This window comes from Pelophylax lessonae (genome assembly GCF_965119305.1).
Source record: "Pelophylax lessonae genome assembly, chromosome: 6".
Lineage (NCBI taxonomy): Eukaryota > Metazoa > Chordata > Amphibia > Anura > Ranidae > Pelophylax > Pelophylax lessonae.
Window position 1 is genome coordinate 294,951,852 of NC_138773.1, and position 24,497 is coordinate 294,976,348.

The window sequence follows — 24,497 nt, forward strand, 5'->3', positions numbered from 1 at the left end:
CAAACGCAATTTTTTTGGAAAAAATTCACTTTTTTTAATTAAAAAATACGAAACCAGTAAAGTTAGCCCAATTTTTTTCCATAATGTGAAAGATAATGTTACGCCGAGTAAATAGATACCCAACATGTCATATTTCAAAATTGCGCACGCTCACGGAATGGCGACAAACTTTGGTACTTAAAAATCCCCATAGGCGACAATTTAAAAATTTCTACAGGTTGCCATCCTTGAGTTACAGAGGAGGTCTAGGGCTCAAATTATTCCCCTTGCTCTAACGATCGCGGCGATATGTGTGGTTTGAACACCGTTTACATATGTGGGCGGGGTTTCCGTATGCGTCGCTTCTGCGCGCGAGCTAACGGGGACAGGGTGCTTTAATTTTTTTTTTTTTTTACTATTTATTTTATTTATTATTTTTTATTTTTACACCGTTTAACAAAAAAAAAAAAAAAAGGATCATTTTTATTTCTATTACAAGAAATGTAAACATTACTTGTAATAGAAAAAGGCACGACAGGACCTCTTTTTTGTGAGATCTGGGGTCAAAAAGTCCTCAGATCTCACAAGTACACTAAAAGATAGAAAGAAAAAAAAAAAAAAAAAAAAAATTATTATATAAAATGAAAAAAAAAAAGGACCTTTAAACCGGTTGCTAGGCAACAACATTTTCCGTAGCTCCGGCCCTCCAAGACCATAGAGTCAAGTGAGGGCAAGCTTGCCCTCACTCGACATCCTGTCTGTGAGGATCCGGGACCGGATCGTTTTCCCCGCTGCCGGCGGGTCCGGTAAGCGGGGAAAAGGACCGGACGCGGCGGGAGGGGGGGGGGCACCTCTTCCGCCATCCCAGAAGGGTGATCCCACGGCGAATCCGCTGCTGGGACCACCCTTATCGGAAAGCCAACCGTCCACCGTTTAAAAAAATACCAGGGTTATGGCAGCTATCTGCTGCCATAACACCGGTATTTAGGTTTAAACGGAGGACGTATATAAACCTTTTTGGACTTAGACATGGTGGCTGTATGAAGGGCGACAGGTACTCAGGTACTTTGTTGGGCAGGTGACAGGTACTCTGGTACTGATGAGCAAGTGGCAGGTACTCGGGTACTCTGATAGGCAGGTGACAGGTACTCGGGTACTCTGATGGGCAGGTGACAGGCAGGTGATAGGTACTGATGAGAAGTACTGATAGGTGATACTGATACGTGATAGGTACTGATGAGTACTGATGAGTAGTGATGGGTACTGATGAGCAGGCGGCAAGTACTTGGGTACTTCAGGCGTCAGGTTCTCTGATGAGCAGGTGGAAGGTACTCGGGTACTCTGATGGGTAGGTGACAGGTACTCAGGTACTCTGATGACGGGTACTCCGTTGACAGGTACTCAAAGTACCCGAGTATCCGTCATCAGAGTACCCGAGTACCTGTCATCAGAGTACCCAAGTATCCGTCATCAGAGTACCCGAGTACCTGTCATCAGAGTACCCGAGTACCTGTCATCAGAGTACCCGAGTACCCGTCATCAGAGTACCCGAGTACCCGTCATCAGAGTACCCGAGTACCTGTCATCAGAGTACCTGATGGGCTGGTGACAGGTACTCGGGTACTTTGATGGGCTAGTGACAGGTGCTCTTTATTGGGGGGGGGCAATCAGTGTGTTTGGGGTGCACTGTACTTGGTAACTAGCTGTTACCACAATCTCCTCCTCACACAGGATCAGTGTGTGAGGAGGAGAACACGGTGACAGCTAGTTACCGTGTTCTCTGTTGACATTTGTGACCGGCTGTGATTGGACACAGCCGGTCACGTGGTAAAGAGCCAATTTCATTGGCTCTTTACCTAGATCGGGGATCGACTCTGTCCGAGGGACGAGCCTCGTCCCCGATCGCTGCTCTGCGCGCCCCCGGGGGCGCGCATTGCAGAGAGAACGAGCGGCTCGTGCTGGAGCCGCTCATGTGATCGGCTGTGATTGACACAGCCGATCACGTGGTAAACAGCCAATTTCTATTGGCTGTTTACCTTGATCAGGGATGGGCTATGTCCGAGGGACGAGCCTCACCCCCGATCGCCGCGCTGCGCGCCCCCGGGGGCGCGCAGTAGCAGCTAGAGCGGGTGGACGTCATATGACGCCCGCCCGGATCCGTACAACCACCATGCCGACGTCATATTACTATGACTCGGTATGGAAGTGGTTAAACACACTAGAAACACATTTAAGCACATAAAAGATACTGAGAGACAGAGCAAGAGCAATAGAAAACACACAAATACTTAATTAACAATGATTTAATTAGTAAAATAATATTAATAAGTCTTACAGAAAAAAACGCAAAATACCGGGACCGCGAAAGCTGAACTGCGATATAACGGGGGTTTATTGTATTCCCCTCTGGGTGATCTCTGTACATTGCAAGGATTAGAACAACCTTTGTTGCAGATTCCTACTTTTTGTTATTCTGAAGAAATAATTGTTTGTTCCTCTGTGCTGAGTAGGTCTAATGGGAGTGGTTTCATAATTATCTATCAGCTGTGCAGCTGCGGGGCTCTAATGAGGAAATTTGCTGGGTCTGCATCCCTTTAGACGTGTTCCTATTGGGAGTATCTGACCAAAAATGACATTTTGCTGCAGGGGATGCCAGAAATCTGACTTATCTTAGTGCAGACTTCTGGGAAAATTGGTGAGCCAATCACACAAGCAGGAAATGATGTTTCTGGGGGTGTGGTCAGTATAAATTCTGTGTACAGAACACCTCCAGGCGGCCATATTGCATTGTATTTCCAGAAAATTACAACAGCTGCAGATTGAAGATGAAAGGTCAATTTTAATAACATTCAATTACAATATGATTTGTGTCGCAATTGTATACGATATATTGTTTTTTCTTTATTTGCTTTCTTTCCCCCACGAAAATGGAGTTACCCTTTAAGTATTATATAATATATATTTTAGGAGTGTAATTTTCTTTGTAATCAAAAGGATATATTTTTCTACATAGTTATTTTTGGTGTATTTTATTTATATTGTTTGTGCTGATATACTTCACATCCTCATGGGGTAAACAGAGGGTATTTGATATTTCAATATACAACCAATCGAGGTTGTGCCGCACCTTTCCCACAATGCCTGTAGTGGTATTAGATGACCATCCTATTGATTGATAACTTAAATGTCAACATGCTATGCTTGCTCAGATTATTGTAAAATATAAATAAAGTTTAATTTAGTGTGCATTTGCTGGTCCATTTGGCCTGCATTCGATCTCCAAAAAAAAGTCCTTGTAATGTAAATTGGTCAGAGCTGAAGGTCCCAGGAGACGCACATTAGAACGTGACCCACTGTGTATGAACAAGTGGCATTCTCAGCCTAGACCACCGCCAGTCCACGCCCCCAATGCGTTTCACTCTGCCCACTGGAGCGTACTCATAAGTTCTGATGTGCGGCTCCAGGGACCTTCAGCTCTTATCTATCATTGTCTGGAGCGTGGGCTCCTTCCTGGCCAGCACTCACAGCCGCTGGCACAGGATTACACTTCCTAGCAGCCAGAGTGGCTCACATACACACAATGGGCTCACAATGTAAATTGGTCACCCAGAGGATATTGTTTTTTTCTAAACAAAAGTGGAGTTACTCTTTAGGGACATCAAAGGCTACCTGTGGTCTCTGCTGATATAAGCGGGGACCTGATGTACAGGGAGACTGATGGGGACGCCTACTGTATGTAAGGTGGGACTCTGTTGGGGATGCTGATATAAAGGGGGGCTCTGATGGGAACCCTGATATAAGGGGGAATCCTGATGCACAGGGGGAATCTTATGGGGACCCTGATGTAAGGGGGGATCCTTATGCACAAGGGGAATCTGATGGGGATCCTGATGTACAGGGAGACTGATGGGGACCCCGGGGTAAGGTGGGACTGTGTTGGGGATGCTGATAAAGGGGGGCTCTGATGGGAACCCTGATGTAAGGGGGATCCTGATGCACAGGGGGAATCTGATGGAGATGGTGATGTACAGGGAGACTGATTTGGGACCCCGGTGTAAGGTCGAACTGTATTGGGGATGCTGATATAAGAGGGGACTCTGATGGGAACCCTGATATTAGGGGGGGGTCTCTGATTAGGATCCAGATGCACAGGGGGAATCTGATGGGAACCCTGATGTAAGGGGGGATCCTAATGCACAGGGGGAATCTGATGGGGATCCTGATGTACAGGGAGACTGATGGGGACTCCGGTGTAAGGTGGGACTCTGTTTGGGGTGCTGATAAAGGGGGGCTCTGATGGGAACCCTGATGTAAGGGGGGATCCAATGGGGACCCTGATGTACAGGGAGACTGATGGGGACCCCTATGTAAGGTGGGACTGTGTTGGGGATGCTGATAAAGGGGGGCCCTGATGGGAACCCTGATGTAAGGGGGGATCCTGATGCACAAGAGGAATCTGACGGGGACCCTGATGTACAGGGAGACTGATGGGGACCCCGATGTAAGGTGGGACTGTGCTGGGGATGCTGATATAAGAGGGGACTCTGATGGGAACCCTGATATTAGGGGGGTCTCTGATGAGGATCCTGATGCATGGGGGGAATCTGATGGGAACCCAGATATAGGAGGATCTCTGCTGGGGACTCAGATATAAGGGGGGATTCTGATAACCACCTTCATGTAATAGGCACTGTAATGAGTATTTTTTTTAGGCCATGAATACTGTATTTGTAAAATATGACATGGCCCTTGTATTGAACATTTTTAAAACCCCTGCTTCATAGGAAAAATGGCTTTTATATACTATATGCTTCCGGCTCTATTAATAAAACAAATATGCTGAGGGAATGCCTCGAGCATTCACACGACCATCAGAAATAGTTGCCGCAACGTGTCTAATATGTGTATTTTTTAGTACTGTCACCTCCATCTAGTGGCCATAAAGCAGTATTTTTCTGATTGAGGTATTTCAGGAAAATACAGCATTATAGCCACTAGATGGCGCTGACAGTCACAGAAAATACACATATTGGGCAAATTATTGTGATTATTCGTGGTTTATGTGCGAACGCTCGAGCGTGGCTCATATCCGTCAGTGTCTAGAGAGCTGGCAGGATGAAATCAGAACCTTGCCAATGGGAAAAGCTGTGTAAATAGAATCATTTGCTTAATAGATAAAATACACGGTTCTGTCCAGAATGGCTACAGTTTCCCTCAAACTCTCTTTTCATATTTCACACATCAGCTGCCTGAGACAAAAATATTTCTGAGCAGGTGACAGGACAGGTAAAATTACATATTAATGAACGGCAAGGCGGTTCGGCACATTCTGCAATTATCGCGATTTGTGGACTGTCTCCCGCTATGTGAAGTCTGGAAAGAATACAGGAGAAAATATTACATTATTTAAATTTAATTCAGTTGGAACGTCTGTTCAGCTAAATGTTTTATTCCGCATCCCTGACATTTATATTACACTCCTCTCCAGCAAGAATACAATAATCTGATTTTGTTATGAAGGTTAAAAAGACTTGTATATTGGATTTTCCATTTCCAAGAATTATAACCAGACTAGCTGTGACATAAGTATTGCGGGACTAATATTTGGATTAGCAACTCAGCAAGCAATAAGATGGATAATAAGTCAAGATTTAAAGGGAACCTGTCTATACATCTAAGAGAGAAATAGGGAAGTTGGGGTGCCAACATACAGCAATGCTCCAAATGCTCCAAAAATTGGATATGAACCGTTTTTTTTTTTTTAGGTGGTTCCCATCAGCATGATGCTGTGATGCCCTAAAACATGTGTGTTGAGATTTGTTTTCAAGGTGTGCTGGGTTGCCATTTGAAAATGAATTCAAACACAATATACATAGCATACTATGGGGTTGATTTACTAAAAAACACATAGAATACGGATTGTAAACTTTTAAGGTGCCAAACAAAAACTGTATACCACATCATATTTTAAAAAATTGTATCAAATGTTATTGGGTACATTAACCACTTTAAGACCGGAAGGATTTGCCCCCTTAATGACCAGGCCACTTTTTTCAACTTGGCACTGCGGGACTTTAATGGCCAAATTGCGTGGTCGTGCGACGCTGTACCCAAACAAAATTTATGTCCTTTTTTTTCCCCACAAATAGAGTTTTCTTTTGGTGGTATTTGATCACCTGTGCGATTTTTTTTTTTTTTTTTTTTTGCGTTATACACAAAAAAAGCAACAATTCTGAAAAAAAAAAAAAAACAATATTTTTCACATTTTGTTATATAACATTCCCCAAAAAAAATGTAAAAATCAAAATGTTTTAACATTTTAGGCCAGTTTGTTTTCTGCTACATATTTTTGGTAAAAAAAAAAATCGCAATAAGTGTATTTTGACTGATTTACACAAAAGCTTTACTAACTACGGGAAAGATTTATGTCATTTTTTATTTTTATTTTTATTTTTTACTAGTAATGGCGGCGATCTGCGATTTTTTGCGGGACTGTGGCATTGTGGCGGACAGATCGAACCCCTAAGTGACATTTTTGACACTTTTGGGGAGACCAATTAAATTATTACAGTAATCAGTGCTAAAAATATGCACTGTTACTGTAATAATGACACTGGCAGGGAAAGGGTTAACCTTGCGGGTGATCAAGGGGTTAAATATGAGCCTAGGGGAGTGATTCTAACTGTGGGGGGGGGGGGGTGGCTTCTGAAATGACCATAGAGACATGTGATCCCATATAGAAGGATCACATGGGCTCTATGATCATTCCAGGGAGAAGAACGGTCAGCTGTGTTTACAACAGCTGACCGTTCTTCTATTTCAGCGGGGAACGATCATGGGTGTCAGTCGGCAATCTGAGCCGGTTGCCCACTGCATCGGCTTCTCCTATGAGCGAGCATTGTACAGTTACGGCGATTCATGCAGGAGCGGCTGCCTGCTGCAGTACATCTGCGGCGGACGGTCGTAAACAGGTTAAAAGATAGTTTGTTTAAAAAAAAAAAAAGATATAAATAAAGATCACATGTGATCCAGGTGTACAGTACAGCAATTATTGCTCAACAAGTTTCGCCAAAAGGTGGCTTCTTCAGGAGACTTTTTAATTGCTGTACAGAATATTTACTGTAGGCAGAAAAAGTACACATTTAGAAAAAATATAACATGGGGCCATGCAGCCCTATTATCTATATTTCATACATGGTTGGTTCATATACATCAAGGTTACAATGAATTGTCGGAAAGACTGCTCTTACCTCAGAGATGTCACCAGGTAAATATGTATCAGTGTAGGAGCCACAAAATAACTGTCAAAAGGATATCAGTGTGTCATAAGAGGACCATATCTCCACAGTGAAAATCTAAAAAAATGTCAAATACAAATTTAGAGAAACCATAGTGGATCTGGAATCCTCCCAGTTGTGGGTGCCAAATCAAGGGCATGCGTTCATCAAACATTTACCCGTAATGTCACAATGAGGAGCCAAAAGAGACAATATCTTCCAAAAAGGATTTCTACTAGGGATCGACCAATATCGTTTTTTCATTGCCGATACCGATATTTTGGTCTATTTGCCTTTAGTAAAACAACCCCTGTGTACCAATTTGCCTTAACCTTCCTAGCGGTATTCCCGAGTGTGGCTTGGGGTTAAATTTCAGTGTCAAAAGCGGTAACCCAGAGCCACACTCGGTGTACCACTTGGAAGATCACTGGATCCTGGAAGAGAGGGTACTCACCTTGTCCCCAGGATCCAGCGATGTATCCCGGCGCTGTGCGGTGGCCGGATCTTCCTCCCGATGCTCTGTGCCCTGGCTTCCGTCTCCGGGGACGTGACGCTCGCAGGGGGGTGGAACCGGCAGCAAATTCAAATAGTAAAACACACCAAACATACTGATACATTGCATAATAAAATAAATTCACATTCGTTTGCCCCCCAGTGCCCTTTCCTGCAGTTTTACTGTACCTTTTATGTATATATATATATATAAGACCTGGCCGTCCCTCTAAACTTTCAGCTCATACAAGGAGAAGACTGATCAGAGATGCAGCCAAGAGGCCCATGATCACTTAAGCTTAAAAATAAGTGTAAATGATCAACTTCCGCATAAAGTGCATATTCAGAGAGATCAGTATACTATCAGCTCCGTGGTCCAGTTCTGATGCTCATGTTGCAATTGTGAGCACCTTTGGCTGTTGACACGGGTCATCATGGGCACCCTGACCAGTCTACAGCTATGCAGCCCCATACACAACAAACTGCGATGCGCTGTGCGATCTGACACCTTTTATCAGAACCAGCAATTTGATCTACAATAGCTCTTCCTTTGGATCAGACTACACGGTCCAGCCTTCACTCCCTACATGCATGAGCCTTGACTGCCCATGACCCTTTCAACAGTTCACCAGTTTTCCGTCCTTACACCACTTTTAGTAGGTCCTGGAGTTGCTCTTACCTAGTCATCTAGGCATTACAATTTGGCCCTTGTGAAATTCGCTCAAATCCTTACGCTTGCCCATTTTTTTCCTGCTTTCAACACATCAACTTCAGGGAAAACTTGTTCACTTGCTGCCTAATATATCATACTCATTTTCAGGCTTCATTGTAACAAGATAATCAATGATGTTATTAATTTCCCCTCTCAGTGGTCATGAGGTTTTGGCTGATTGAGGTATGTTTGTTCAAGATTTAAATGCATAATGATAGAAGTTGAGTTTTTTTAGGTCAAAGACCATGTAAGGTTGAGCTTGCAATATTGCATATATTGATTGTGTAATCATTCCTTTGTCATCACATTTGTATGCATTGATATACATGTAAAATCTCATGAGATTTCACTTTTACAAGCATGCATATACTGTGTGTGTGTGCAGGGCTGCTGTTAGATATCGCAGGGCCCCGTACAGACTACCTGGCAGGGCCCCCCCAAGAAAATATTAAAGATATATTTAGCTAAAATTACAACAAAATCACTATTATCAGACACAAATATAACATAACTCACATAATTCCTGCTAAATCTAAAAAAGAAAACTATGTTAAATAAAAAAGAAGAGATGAGAAAAATATACAGGCGGGGCAGTTGGAGCTCAGTGATCAGAGAGACAGAGAGAGAGAAACAAAGTTACAATTTACAAATAAACTCCTGAGCAGAGATAAGTGCTGGGGAGGGGGGGCCCACACAAGGGAGGGGGATTAGTGAGGGACAACTGTCTCTTTCTCAACAGATAAAAGCTGATAGCAGGGAGAGGGACAGATCAGATTCAGGTGCTGGAGGAAGATTTCTGTATTTGTTGTCCATCACTAATCCCCTACAAGAGGGCTGGTGGTTCCCCCCTATCAGCGACCCTGTGTGTGTGTGTATATATATATATATATATATATATATATATATATATAGTATTAGGCAGCAGTGAAGAGATGCTGTAAAGTAAGAATGCTTTCAAATATCAATATTATCATTTTTCATTTTTATAAATTTACAAAATGCAAAGATAGAACACTTTTAGGATAAATTAGAGCGGAGACTGCAAGCCAGGCCTTCTTGTTTTCTTTGTCTGGAAGAATGGTCAAACATTCCCATAGACACACTCTTAAACCTTGTGGACAGCCTTCCCAGAAGAGTTGAAGCTGTTATAGCTGCAAAGGGTGGGCCAACTCAATATTGAACCCTACGGCCTAAGGCTGCATTCACATGTCAGCGTATGGATCGCGGGCAGAATCGCCGCGATTCCGCCCGCGATCCGGAGATTATTGCAAATCGCGGGATGCCTGCGCGTTGCCCGTGATTTGCAATAGCACCCCAAACACTGAGCGTTGTTGCCGCGAATTCCGCCTGCCGAATTGAGGTAACATCGCGCAAAAATAAATCGCGGGACGCATTACTCCCAAAAAAGTACAAGAGCTTCTTTGGAGCGTATTGCGTCCCGCGATTTTTTTTTTGCGCGATGTTACCGCGATTCGGCAGGCGGAAATCGCTGCAACATCACTCAGCATTTGGGGTGCTATTGCAAATCACGGGCAACGCACAGGCGCCCCGCGATTTGCAATAATCTCCAGATCGCGGGCGGAATCGCGGCGATTCTGCCCGCAATCCATACGCTGACATGTGAATGCAGCCTAAGACTGGGATGCCATTAAAGTTCATGTGTGTGTAAAGGCAGGCGTCCCAATACTTTTGACAATATAGTGTATCTCCATATATTTTAAATTATAACTGTAAATAAAACTACAAAGCTCTCCACTTTCCCTCTTGAAGCCAGGTGACTGATTGTGTATTGAATGGCGTACGTAGTAAATGCCTCCACGCCAAAACGGCATCAGCTGATTTTCAATACATTAAAAAGAAGGAATCTTATTTATATGGAAATCCATAAGCATTTGTTCCACGCTACCATGAGCTTGATGTATTAAAAGCCGCGTTCTAAAACACAAAAATTATTCCAAGGTGTCTGTGTTTGGTAATATTGCTGACAGACAGCTGCAAGGTTGGAAATTGAGGTACAAACCTAGTTAACATTCCATATCGCCCGGGTTAAGAGACATTGTGCATTATATATCGCCACCTTATATTTACATGGGGAATTTGTCTGCTGTCCGCTGACATCAATACATCGGGCTTTTAGCATGGACATGATATATGGGCTGAGAAAATGTATGTGATGGTAATGTAGGCAATAGAGCAAAAGGGCATTTTATCAAATAATACATTGATGCATTAATGGCACGTTTGTCATTCCATGGTACGAGTATGACGCGGTGTTTTGGTTGTGTAGTCTGCATACCCTCATTTATCATCCCAATGGACTGCAGGTGTAGAGGAACCTTTTATCTCTCTGTAATATAATTGCTCCCAACCACAAGATTACAGACTGGAGTCATTTCATTACATTGAGGAACCTTCACTATTTATGATCCTCTTCAGAAGACCTACAAATTAGGTCCTAATAAATCTGGCAGTATTGGGCCTGTTCACAAATTTTGTGTTGGGTTACTTTTTAACGCAATGTATTAAAAACCCACTAAAAATACAATATGGACTTTGAAGAAAACACAGTTGCGTTTTATAATGCAGTGGTGTGAATGGGCCCTAATGGGTGGATATGTCACTGTTCCTTGTTACAGAATATGTACTGTATTCCAAAAATATCCTATTATATGGTATTTACCATAGATATTTCTCATGCCATCATTTTCCATGGTGCAATATCCCGAACAAGGGTCATCCATGTAATATAAATATGTAAAAACATCTCAAAAGAGGAATGCATACATTTCAGTACATATATAACAATGGCAGTAGGAAAGACAAAATACTGAAAAGAAGATGTACACCGCTCAGGTGGATCTATATCCACAATCAGTCGTGGGTGCTGGACCTCCGATCGCCATAACAGGAACATGAAGAGAAAGTGGCCGCACACCAAAACTAAGGACCAACCTTGTTCAATTTATTCATAAACAGCATTGAGGACGGGATCAGTAGTTCGATATCAGTTTTTGCAGATGACACAAAATTAGGCAGGGCAATAACAGCACAGCATGAAGCAGATATCCTACAGAATGACCTGGACAAAATAACAGAGTGGGCAACGACATGGCAAATGAGGTTTAATGTGGAGAAGTGTAAGGTTTTACACTTGGGGACTAAAAACATAAAAGCACAATACACGTTAGGAGGGGAACCCTTGGGGGAATCAAAAATGGAGAAAGATCTGGGAGTCTTGGTTGATGATAGACTAGGCCAGTGATGGCGAACCTTGGCACCCCAGATGTTTTGGAACTACATTTCCCATGATGCTCAACTAGACTGCAGCACATGAGCATCATGGGAAATGTAGTTCCAAAACATCTGGGGTGCCAAGGTTCGCCATCACTGGACTAGGCAATAGCATGCAATGTCAAGCGTCAGCTGCCAAAGCCAGCAGATTATTAGCATGCATAAAGAAAGGGATGTATTCCAGAGATAAGACTATAATCCTTCCACTTTATAAAACTCTGGTCCGACCGCATCTGGAGTATTCTGTCCAGTTCTGGTCGCCAGTCCTCAGAAGGGATGTGTTGGAGCTGGAGAGGGTCCAGAGAAGGGCAACTAAACTAATTAGGGGATTGGAGGACCTTGATTATGAGGAGCGTCTGCAATCCCTTGATTTATTCTCCCTGGAGAAGAGACGCCTGAGGGGGGACATGATAGCAATTTTTAAATATCTCAATGGGGATCTAGGCTTAGAAGAAAAGCTGTTCAGTCGCAGGGATTGCATGAGGACTCGGGGGCATACAATGCGATTAGAGGAGAAGCGTTTTAACCTCAGGCAACGTGGGGGGTTCTTTACTGTTAGGGCTACAAGATTGTGGAATTCTCTACCACAAGAGGTGGTTTCTGCGGGTAGTATGGTGGCTTACAAAAGACTCTTAGACGTACATCTCAAGGATCAGAACATTCAGGGGTATGTGAGATGATTACGGCCACACACACTTACACAGGTTGAACTGGATGGACTATTGTCTTTATTCAACCTCACCTACTATGTAACTATGTAACTATAACTTGATAGTAGCAACAATTTATTTGTACAAATCTGGATACACGGTACAAGAGAATGGAAATGGTAGATGTGTTTCATCACACGACCAACAGCGTGCTTGTCCACTACATCCATAAGAGGTTTTAACCACTTGCTGATCGCCAGCAATACATATACCATGGCAGGTCAGCTCTGTCCCGCAAAACAACGTAACTGTACATAGCTTTGTGGGACAGTGAGTGGGGGCGCATGCTCATTTGCCACAGGGGAAGCTGATCTGTGGGTCAGGCAACCGCTGGGCACCCACGATCGCTCCCCGTGGAGACAGAACTATGGTCTGCTGTTGTCCTATTTAGGAACACAGGTCTCTGTGTTCATTCCATATGTACATCCCCCACACAGTTAGAAAACACCCCCTAGGGAGACATTTGACCTTTTGATTGCCCCTGGTGTTAACCCCTTCCCCGCCACTGTACATAGCTTCGTGGGACAGCGAGTGGGGGTGCGTGCTCATTTGCCACAGGGGGAAGCTGATCTGCGTGTCCAGCGACCGCCGGGCACCCGTAATCTCTCCCCTTGGAGACAGAACGGTGGTCTGCTGTTGTAAACATGGCAGACCGCTGTTCTGTCAGCTATGAAAACAGGGATCCTGTGTTCCTCCTATTTAGGAACACAGATCTCTGTGTTCATTCCATATGTACATCCCCCACACAGTTAGAAAACACCCCCTAGGGACACATTTGACCCTTTGATTGGCCCTGGTGTTAACCCCTTCCCTGCCAGTGCCATTAGTACAGTAACAGTACATATTTTTAGCACTGATGACTGTAGTAATGTCACTGGTCCCCCCAAAAGTGTCAAAAATGTCAGTTAGGTGTCTGATCTTTCCGCCGCAATGTCGCAGTCCCGCTAAAAATTGCAGATCGCCGCCATTACTAGTAAAAAAATAAATAAAAATGACATAAATCTTTCCCCTCGTTTGTAAACGCGATAACTTTTCTGCAAACCAATCAATATTCACTTGGGATTTTTTTTTTACCAAAAATATGTAGCAGAATACATATTGGCCTAAAATTATGAAAAAAATGTGATTTTTAATTTTTTTTCATTGGGAATGTTACATAGCAGTATGTAAACAATATTGTTATTTATTTTTTATTTTTTTCAGAATTGTCGCTCTCTTTTTATTTATAGTGCGAAAAATAAAAATCGCACAGGTGATCAAATACCACCAAAAGAAAAAAAAGGACATCAATTTTATTTGGGTACAGCCTTGCACGATTGCGCAATTGTCAGTTAAACTAACGCAGTTCCGAATCGCAAAAAATGGCCTGGTCATTAAGGGGGTAAAACCAAAGCGATATTAAGTATCCCCCCTCAGCCATGAATGGGGATGATATATATTAGACTAGTATGGACATGGATGGTTATTTCAGACAGGGAGGCAGATTGAGCAGGCGAGTTTTGTTTTATTCATATGGAGGACATAAAAGAGGAGACAGCTGTTAGACAGCGAGCTTGGTGGACACCGGATGATGGAAATTCAATGTGAAGGATTGTCATTTTTATAGTAAAAATAATCGTCCCTAAGTATTTACAAAAAATGTTAGTTTTGAATTTGCACAGACTGTATAATATTCGTATAAAGACCAGCAGGCTTTATCAGTTACAGCTGACCTCAAGGCAAACGGTTAAATACACAGGAGAAATACATATATGAGAGCGGTATTACCTGCCAAAGGATTTATATTTCTGTCCATTCTGTCCTGAGATTCACACAGTCCTGTCTGGTAGTAGAGGGGACCTGATCTTTCTCTGCTACACTTCCACTTTCACCTATAGGTCATCTTCCTACTCTCAGCCTAGTATTGGACAGTGAAAGGAGAAGCAGCAGACTGATGAGATCATCTCTCTGTTCCTCTGCCCTCTTCTCCTATCAGCATGCTTCTTGCACTACTTCTCACCAATTCTCGGAGCTCTGCTGTACATAGGTTTAAACCAGGTCCAATGTCAGGGATTTAAATTGTTTGCATAGTAAAAAAAAATACATTTAAAAGTGTATTTATGATTGCAGAGATGAAGTAATAGATGTCTTTTATTCATGTTATTGTATATATGCCCGGTCATACATGCATGTAATGCTCAGAACTCCAAAACACTTTAAAGCAATTCTCTCAAATGTCTCGTTGGCGTGGCGTCAAATAACAAATAATTTTATCTTTGTGCTTTCTGTAGGTGTGTGAATATATCAGACAGTGCCGAAGACGCTTTTGTGAACAGTACATACTGCAGTCACCTGGAGACGCCTTCCACAAGACAGAACTGCTCGCTATCCTGCCTAGGAGAATGTGTGATGTCCAACTGGGGGCCATGGAGCCACTGCACAAAGGTAGAGGCACTGTTCTACAGGCATTGACTTTCATGGTTGGATCTAGGGGGTGCTGGGGTGGGTAACGCCCCTCCCCCCTCCCCCAAAGTGCTGATCCCTGTCCTCTGCCTTTCCAGTGCTGATCCCTGTCCTCTGCCTTTCCAGTGCTGATCCCTGTCCTCTGCCTTTCCAATGCTGATCCCTGTCCTCTACCGTGCCAGTGCTGATCCCTGTCCTCTGCCTTGCCAGTGCTGATCCCTGTCCTCTGCCTTGCCAGTGCTGATCCCTGTCCTCTGCCTTGCCAGTGCTGATCCCTGTCCTCTGCCTTGCCAGTGCTGATCCCTGTCCTCTGCCTTTCCAGTGCTGATCCCTGTCCTCTGCCTTTCCAGTGCTGATCCCTGTCCTCTGCCTTTCCAGTGCTGATCCCTGTCCTCTGCCTTTCCAGTGCTGATCCCCGTCCTCTACCGTGCCAGTGCTGATCCCTGTCCTCTGCCTTTCCAGTGCTGATCCCTGTCCTCTGCCTTTCCAGTACTGATCCCTGTCCTCTACCCTGCCAGTGCTGATCCCTGTCCTCTGCCTTTCCAGTGCTGTTCCCTGTCCTCTGCCTTTCCAATGCTGATCCCCGTCCTCTACCGTGCCAGTGCTGATCCCTGTCCTCTGCCTTTCCAATGCTGATCCCCGTCCTCTACCGTGCCAGTGCTGATCCCCGTCCTCTACCGTGCCAGTGCTGATCCCTGTCCTCTGCCTTTCCAGTGCTGATCCCTGTCCTCTGCCTTGCCAGTGCTGATCCCTGTCCTCTGCCTTTCCAGTGCTGATCCCCGTCCTCTACCCTGCCAGTGCTGATCCCTGTCCTCTGCCTTTCCAGTACTGATCCCTGTCCTCTGCCTTTCCAGTACTGATCCCTGTCCTCTGCCTTTCCAGTACTGATCCCTGTCCTCTACCCTGCCAGTGCTGATTCCTGTCCTCTACCCTGCCAGTGCTGATTCCTGTCCTCTGCCTTTCCAGTACTGATCCCTGTCCTCTACCCTGCCAGTGCTGATCCCTGTCCTCTGCCTTTCCAGTACTGATCCCTGTCCTGTGCCTTTCCAGTGCTGATCCCTGTCCTCTGCCTTTCCAGTGCTGATCCCTGTCCTCTGCCTTTCCAGTACTGATCCCTGTCTTCTACCCTGCCAGTGCTGATTCCTGTCCTCTGCCTTTCCAGTACTGATCCCTGTCCTCTGCCTTTCCAGTGCTGATCCCTGTCCTCTGCCTTTCCAGTGCTGATCCCTGACCCCCGATGTCTCTTTGTTGAATATTTGAGGCCGTCTCTTTGTTGGATTAGGATGTCTCTTTGCTAAATATATGAGGCCGTCTCTTAACTGGATTAGGATGTCTCTTTGCTGAATATGCACTTTTTGCCTAACACCTGTGCATCCCTGTGCGGGTAAACATGGCCCTCCATGGGCGTACACTTTAGTATGCCACATGTGAACGATGCTTTAGTAGTAATTTAGCAGGAATTTTGTAAGTTATGTTGTGTTTATGTGCAAAATTAATGATTTTAGTGAATTTTTAATGAAAATAGCGATATGATGAACATTTGTGCAATTATTGCAGGGCCCAAAAATCAGTAGTACTTTTTTTATTCTACTGGTCATGTGCTTTCATAAAATATATGGTTTGAGGGGTCTTTTCAAATTCTGAAAGCTGTAAGTGAAAAATGATAACCTCCGGAGTAAATTGTTTTTATTTACAGTTTTGCGTACCTTCAGTTTTCACCATTTCACCAAAAAGGTGCAATTTAAAATGTACAAATATTTAATATTTATTAACTTAATATAGGTTTAACTTTCATCTTAACTATGAATTTTGCAGAAATGTTGTACATTTTGCCATGTATGATTCCATCCAATTAATGATTTTATTGTAATTTTAGCGAAAATATTGGTTTGATAAACATTTGCGCAAATATCGCGGTGTCTTAAAAATCAGTAACACCTTCTTTTTATTTTACTGGCCATGTGCTTTCAGTAAAAATATGGTTTGGGGGGTCTTTTATAAACTGAAAGCTGTAAGTGAAAAAGGAAAACCTCCAGATTTTGGAGAAATTTTTGCGTACGTCCTATTTTCACTATTTCTCAAAAAGGCACAATTTAAAATTTGCAAATATTTGTTATTAACTCAATACAGGTTTAGCTTTTATATTTAGTAGGAGCTTAGCAGGAGTTTTGTAAAACTTGCTGTGTTTGTATCTGCTAATAATGATTTTAGTGCATTTCTAGCGAAAATATTGTTTGGTAAACAGCTGCGCAAATATCGCGGGGCCTTAAAAATCAGTAGCACCTTCTATTTATTCTGCTGGCCCTTTGCTTTCAGAAAATGTATAGTTTGGGGGGGTCCTTCAAAAACTCTGAAAGCTGAAAATAAAAAATGAAAACCTCCAGATTTGTAGAGAAATTTGGTTATTGATAGTTTTGTGTACGTTCAGTTTTCACCATTTTGTAAAAAATTGCAATTGAAAAATTTACAAATATTTGTTATTTATTAGTGTTGAGCGAACACGGACTGTATTATTCGTGTTCGTACCGAATAATTGGATTTTTTTTACCCGAACACGGACACGGACACTTTACTGTATGTTCGGGTAAAAATCCGTGTTCGGTCGTTTTATTTCCGGGTTTTGCATGCTTTGGCGCTCTTTTCATGGCGGGCTTTCAACAGCCAATCAACAATCGTTTAACTGGTGTGCCTTAAGCCATCCCAGCCATGCCTGCAAATGTCTTAGTAGCTGTGATTGGCCGTCTGAAGCATGTGACCAAGTCTTTATAAGTTCGAGGCAGCCGCCGCAGCAGCGTCATTCTGCTGCTTAGCTAAGGGACAGAGCACACATCAATGTGCTGGCTGCTGATTAGGGAAAGATAGGCAGGAAAAAAACATTTGTGTCCGGATAGAATTGAGGGACAGGTCGGAGTGTTTAGGCAGGGCGAGTTGTAGGCATTTTAGGGATAGAGTCTGCTGAATTATAGGGTCAGTGTCTTCTACAAACTACAATCGATATTGCTGTGTGGGGGGTGGGGTGAATCTGCACTCAATCCTGATCTACGATCTCTTCTCAATCCTGTTAGGGACAGAGTCTGCTGAATTTTAGGGAAACTGTGTTCTACAAACTACAATCGATATTGCTGTGTGGTGTGGGATTGGAGATAGGCAGGTGTCAGTGATCCACATCCATTTTTCTGTGTGTGAGCTGCAGTGAACACAATCTTTTTGGGCTGCAGTGAACACAATCTTTTTGGGCTGCAGTGAACACAATCTTTTTGGGGTGCAGTGAACAAAATCTTTTTGGGGTGCAGTGAACACAATCCTTTTTGGTGTGCAGTGAACACAATCTTTGTGGGGTGCAGTGAACAAAATCCTTTGTGGGGTGCAGTGAACACAATCTTTTTGGGGTGCAGTGAACAAAATCCTTTTTGGGGTGCAGTGAACAACATCCTTTTTGGGGTGCAGTGAACACAATCTTTTTGGGGTGCAGTGAACAAAATCCTTTGTGGGGTGCAGTGAACACAATCTTTTTGGGGTGCAGTGAACACAATCTTTTTGGGGTGGAGTGAACAACATCCTTTTTGGGGTGCAGTGAACAAAATCCTTTTTGGGGTGCAGTGAACAAAATCATTTTTGGGGTGCAGTGAACACAATCTTTTTGGGGTGCAGTGAACACAATCTTTGTGGGGTGCAGTGAACACAATCTTTTTGGGGTGGAGTGAACAACATCCTTTTTGGGGTGCAGTGAACAACATCCTTTTTGGGGTGCAGTGAACACAATCTTTTTGGGGTGCAGTGAACACAATCTTTGTGGGGTACAGTGAACAGAATCTTTGTGGGGTGCAGTGAACACAATCTTTGGGGGGTACAGTGAACACAATCTTTTTGGGGTGCAGTGAACACAATCTTTGTGGGGTGCAGTGAACACAATCTTTTTGGGGTGGAGTGAACAAAATCATTTTTGGGGTGCAGTGAACAACATCCTTTTTGGGGTGCAGTGATCAAAATCCTTTTTGGGGTGCAGTGAACACAATCTTTTTGGGGTGCAGTGAACAAAATCCTTTGTGGGGTGCAGTGAACAGAATCTTTGTGGGGTGCAGTGAACACAATCTTTGGGGGGGTACAGTGAACACAATCTTTTTGGGGTGCAGTGAACACAATCTTTGTGGGGTACAGTGAACAGAATCTTTGTGGGGTGCAGTGAACACAATCTTTGGGGGGTACAGTGAACACAATCTTTTTGGGGTGCAGTGAACACAATCTTTGGGGGGTACAGTGAACACAATCTTTTTGGGGTGCAGTGAACACAATCTTTGTGGGGTGCAGTGAACACAATCTTTGGGGGGGTACAGTGAACACAATCTTTTTGGGGTGCAGTGAACAACATCCTTTTAGGGTGCAGTGAACACAATCTTTGTGGGGTGCAGTGAACAACATCCTTTTAGGGTGCAGTGAACACAATCTTTGTGGGGTACAGTGAACAGAATCTTTGTGGGGTGCAGTGAACACAATCTTTGGGGGGTACAGTGAACACAATCTTTGTGAGGTGCAGTGAACACAATCTTTGTGGGGTGCAGTGAACACAATCATTGTGGGGTGCAGTGAACTCAATCTTTGTGGGGTACAGTGAACACAATCTCATACTTCTGAAGATTTGAGGGTGCTGCCTGTTCCATACTCCCCCTACTCCTCATCTAGCCTTTTAGGGGTACAAACAATAGTAATTGGGGCCTAGTGTGGTTGTGTACGTGTGATATACATACACTTTTTTTGGATCATATTTTCTATTCCGCTATTTAATCAAAAACCTTTGGGGATCAGTTAAATTGGGGGATAGTCTGTGTTGGTACGTGTGAGAGAGATCCACCTTTCCAAGTTGTTGGGGTTCATCTCATACTTCTGAAGGTTTGAGGGTGCTGCCTGTTCCATACCCCCCCTACTCCTCATCTAGCCTTTTAGGGGTACAAACAATAGTAATTGGGGCCTAGTGTGGTTGTGTACGTGTGATATACATACACTTTTTTTGGATCATATTTTCTATTCCGCTATTTAATCAAAAACCTTTGGGGATCAGTTAAATTGGGGGATAGTCTGTGTTGGTACGTGTGAGAGAGATCCACCTTTCCAAGTTGTTGGGGTTCATCTCATACTTCTGAAGGTTTGAGGGTGCTGCCTGTTCCATACCCCCCCTACTCCTCATCTAGCCTTTTAGGGGTACAAACAATAGTAATTGGGGCCTAGTGTGGTTGTGTACGTGTGATATACATACACTTTTTTTGGATCATATTTTCTATTCCGCTATTTAATCAAAAACCTTTGGGGATCAGTTAAATTGGGGGATAGTCTGTGTTGGTACGTGTGAGAGAGATCCACCTTTCCAAGTTGTTGGGGTTCATCTCATACTTCTGAAGGTTTGAGGGTGCTGCCTGTTCCATACTCCCCCTACTCCTCATCTAGCCTTTTAGGGGTACAAACAATAGTAATTGGGGCCCAGTGTGGTTGTGTACGTGTGATATACATACACTTTTTTTGGATCATATTTTCTATTCCGCTATTTAATCAAAAACCTTTGGGGATCAGTTAAATTGGGGGATAGTCTGTGTTGGTACGTGTGAGAGAGATCCACCTTTCCAAGTTGTTGGGGTTCATCTCATACTTCTGAAGGTTTGAGGGTGCTGCCTGTTCCATACTCCCCCTACTCCTCATCTAGCCTTTTAGGGGTACAAACAATAGTAATTGGGGCCCAGTGTGGTTGTGTACGTGTGATATACATACACTTTTTTTGGATCATATTTTCTATTCCGCTATTTAATCAAAAACCTTTGGGGATCAGTTAAATTGGGGGATAGTCTGTGTTGGTACGTGTGAGAGAGATCCACCTTTCCAAGTTGTTGGGGTTCATCTCATACTTCTGAAGGTTTGAGGGTGCTGCCTGTTCCATACCCCCCCTACTCCTCATCTAGCCTTTTAGGGGTACAAACAATAGTAATTGGGGCCTAGTGTGGTTGTGTACGTGTGATATACATACACTTTTTTTGGATCATATTTTCTATTCCGCTATTTAATCAAAAACCTTTGGGGATCAGTTAAATTGGGGGATAGTCTGTGTTGGTACGTGTGAGAGAGATCCACCTTTCCAAGTTGTTGGGGTTCATCTCATACTTCTGAAGGTTTGAGGGTGCTGCCTGTTCCATACTCCCCCTACTCCTCATCTAGCCTTTTAGGGGTACAAACAATAGTAATTGGGGCCCAGTGTGGTTGTGTACGTGTGATATACATACACTTTTTTTGGATCATATTTTCTATTCCGCTATTTAATCAAAAACCTTTGGGGATCAGTTAAATTGGGGGATAGTCTGTGTTGGTACGTGTGAGAGAGATCCACCTTTCCAAGTTGTTGGGGTTCATCTCATACTTCTGAAGGTTTGAGGGTGCTGCCTGTTCCATACCCCCCCTACTCCTCATCTAGCCTTTTAGGGGTACAAACAATAGTAATTGGGGCCTAGTGTGGTTGTGTACGTGTGATATACATACACTTTTTTTGGATCATATTTTCTATTCCGCTATTTAATCAAAAACCTTTGGGGATCAGTTAAATTGGGGGATAGTCTGTGTTGGTACGTGTGAGAGAGATCCACCTTTCCAAGTTGTTGGGGTTCATCTCATACTTCTGAAGGTTTGAGGGTGCTGCCTGTTCCATACTCCCCCTACTCCTCATCTAGCCTTTTAGGGGTACAAACAATAGTAATTGGGGCCTAGTGTGGTTGTGTACGTGTGATATACATACACTTTTTTTGGATCATATTTTCTATTCCGCTATTTAATCAAAAACCTTTGGGGATCAGTTAAATTGGGGGATAGTCTGTGTTGGTACGTGTGAGAGAGATCCACCTTTCCAAGTTGTTGGGGTTCATCTCATACTTCTGAAGGTTTGAGGGTGCTGCCTGTTCCATACTCCCCCTACTCCTCATCTAGCCTTTTAGGGGTACAAACAATAGTAATTGGGGCCTAGTGTGGTTGTGTACGTGTGATATACATACACTTTTTTTGGATCATATTTTCTATTCCGCTATTTAATCAAAAACCTTTGGGGATCAGTTAAATTGGGGGATAGTCTGTGTTGGTACGTGTGAGAGAGATCCACCTTTCCAAGTTTTTGGGGTTCATCTCATACTTCTGAAGATTTGAGGGTGCTGCATGTTCCATACTCCTCTTCCTCATCCTCCCTTTAGGGTAGGAAAAAATTTAATCGGGCCTAGTCTGTGTTTGTACGTGTGAGATACACAGTTTTTTATCCTATTCCGCTATTCAATACACACCCTTTTGGTGTAAAAAACATTAAATTGCGGCATAGTTTGCATATTTGACATTTGCATATATTGTGCCTTGTTGCGCTGTTTTGGGTACTCCACCAACATGGCCAGTGGCAATGACGCCATTCTCAGCTTAACTATCCCACTTCTATGCCTCCTTGAAAAAACAATTTGGGCGATGATGGAAGAGGATGTGGCACAGGATGAGGAGGAGGAGGAGGAGGATGAAGAGGTAACATTTCAAAGGCTTTCAGGGCAGTCATTCGCAAGGGGCTCCGAGGGTGGGTTCCTGCACACACAAACGCCAGGGACACAATTGTCCAGCAGGGGCACAGTTCTGGAGGATGAGGAGGATGAGGAGGAGCTGGAGGAGGAGATGGAACCATGTTCACAGCAGGGTGGCACCCAGGCCAGCTCATGGCCATCACTGGTGCGTGGCTGGGGGGATACAGAGGACACGGACGATACACCTCCCACAGAGGACAGCCTTTCGTCGCCTCTGGGCAGCCTGGCACACATGAGCGATTACATGCTGCAGTGTCTCCACAACGACCGCCGAGTTGCCCACATTCTAACTTGTGCTGATTACTGGGTGGCCACGCTGCTGGATCCCCGTTACAAGGACAACGTACCGTCCTTAATTCACTCACTGGAGCGCGATCGCAAGATGCGCGAGTACAAGCGCACGCTGGTAGACGCCATGCTGCTGGCATTCCCATCTGACAGCGGGGCCACAGTGGAAGCACAAGGCAGAGGAGGAGGAGGAGGAGGTCGCCAACGCAACCAGGGCACCGCCAGCACCTCAGAAGGCAGGGTTAGCATGGCCGAAATGTGGAAAAGCTTTGTCAGCACGCCACAACAAACAGCAGCACCAGCAGCTCAGATGGAACGTCTTAGCAGGAGGCAGCATTTTACCAACATGGTGGAGCAGTATGTGTGCACACGCCTACATGTAGTGAATGACGGGTCTGCCCCCTTCAACTTCTGGGTCTCCAAATTGGGCACATGGCCTGAGCTTGCCCTTTACGCCTTGGAGGTGCTGGCGTGCCCTGCAGCCAGTGTATTATCTGAACGGGTATTTAGCGCGGCTGGGGGCGTTATAACAGACAAGCGCAGCCGCCTGTCCAGAGACAATGTGGACAAGCTCACGTTCATTAAAATGAACCAGGCATGGATCCCACGGGACTTTTCCGTACCTTATGCAGAATAGCAATGGATACCGACCTTACCCACCCATTGTTCCATTTTTGCTCTTTCTCACTCTTTTGGGGTGTACCCTCATTTAAAATTTTTGAAAAGAAGCAGTGTTGGCTACCTCGTCCTCCTCCTCAGGGCCAGATTAATGTAGGGGCTATTGGAGCTGCAGCTCCAGGCCCCTACCTTTTATATAGGCCCCGGGTTGGCCATATTCACTGTTACCGCTCTTCTGTCACTTGTAAACACAGAAGTCTGGCTTCTATGCTCGCTTCCCCAGGCAGCACCCTCAGAACCTCCCCACACAGCGTGAAGGCCGGACAAGGAGGGACAGTTGGCGATGCATGGATGTGTTTATGGGCTTCAGAGACAGCATCCCATGTTGAATTAGGCATGCATGGCTGCACCCTTCCTCCTCTGGGTGCATGGCAAGGCACGGCCCTTAAGGCCCTTCAAAATCCTCAGCACCAAGCCCATGATGCTGTTAATCCGGCCCTGGTCCTCCTCCACCGCCGCTTCCACCTACACCGCCCATAGGTGTGCGCAGCCTATTGCATTAAGGTGTGCACCCCAAAGTTGAAATACACATGCATGTGTTTGCCAGCAGGGAGAGTAATGTATCGGGGCCATGTACCTGTAGGCAAGGAGAAATAGAGCAGAGCAGGTCCCAGGGAGATCTTTCCCATCTCCTCACTGGCAATGCTATGTGCCCTAGGTGATTAGGGTGTGCCCAGGCACACCCAGCACACCCTGTGCGCACGCCTATGTCACCGCCACATCCACCACCACCTCAACCTCCCTCCTACTCCATATGGACCTCGTCCTTCAGAGATGAAGAAGAACATTGTTTTATTTTTCTGTTTTTTTTTGTTGTTTTAAGTTATTTCCCTATCCACATTTGTTTGCAGAGCACTTGCCATGCTCTTAATTACGTTTTGCTGCCATTTGCAGCACTCTAGCCCTTTCCTTTGGTGTTTTAGAGCCATTTTAGTGCCTTAAAGTTCGGGTCCCCATTGACTTCAATGGGGTTCGGTGTCCGGGAAAAGTTCGGTAAAAGTCCGGGACACGGACCCGGACTTTTTTTTAAAGTTCGGCCGAACCCGTC

General features: G+C 44.3%; 1 protein-coding gene across 2 annotated transcripts in view; it reads left to right on the plus strand.

Annotated features, from left to right (window-relative positions):
• Positions 1-24,497, plus strand: part of THSD7B (thrombospondin type 1 domain containing 7B) — a 925,167-nt gene that overhangs the window by 733,638 nt on the left and 167,032 nt on the right. For both annotated transcript variants that reach the window (XM_082260936.1, XM_082260935.1), the window contains exon 18: positions 14,732-14,885. In XM_082260936.1, coding sequence (XP_082117062.1) covers positions 14,732-14,885 — 154 coding nt within the window. The remainder of the gene's footprint in view (positions 1-14,731; positions 14,886-24,497) is intronic.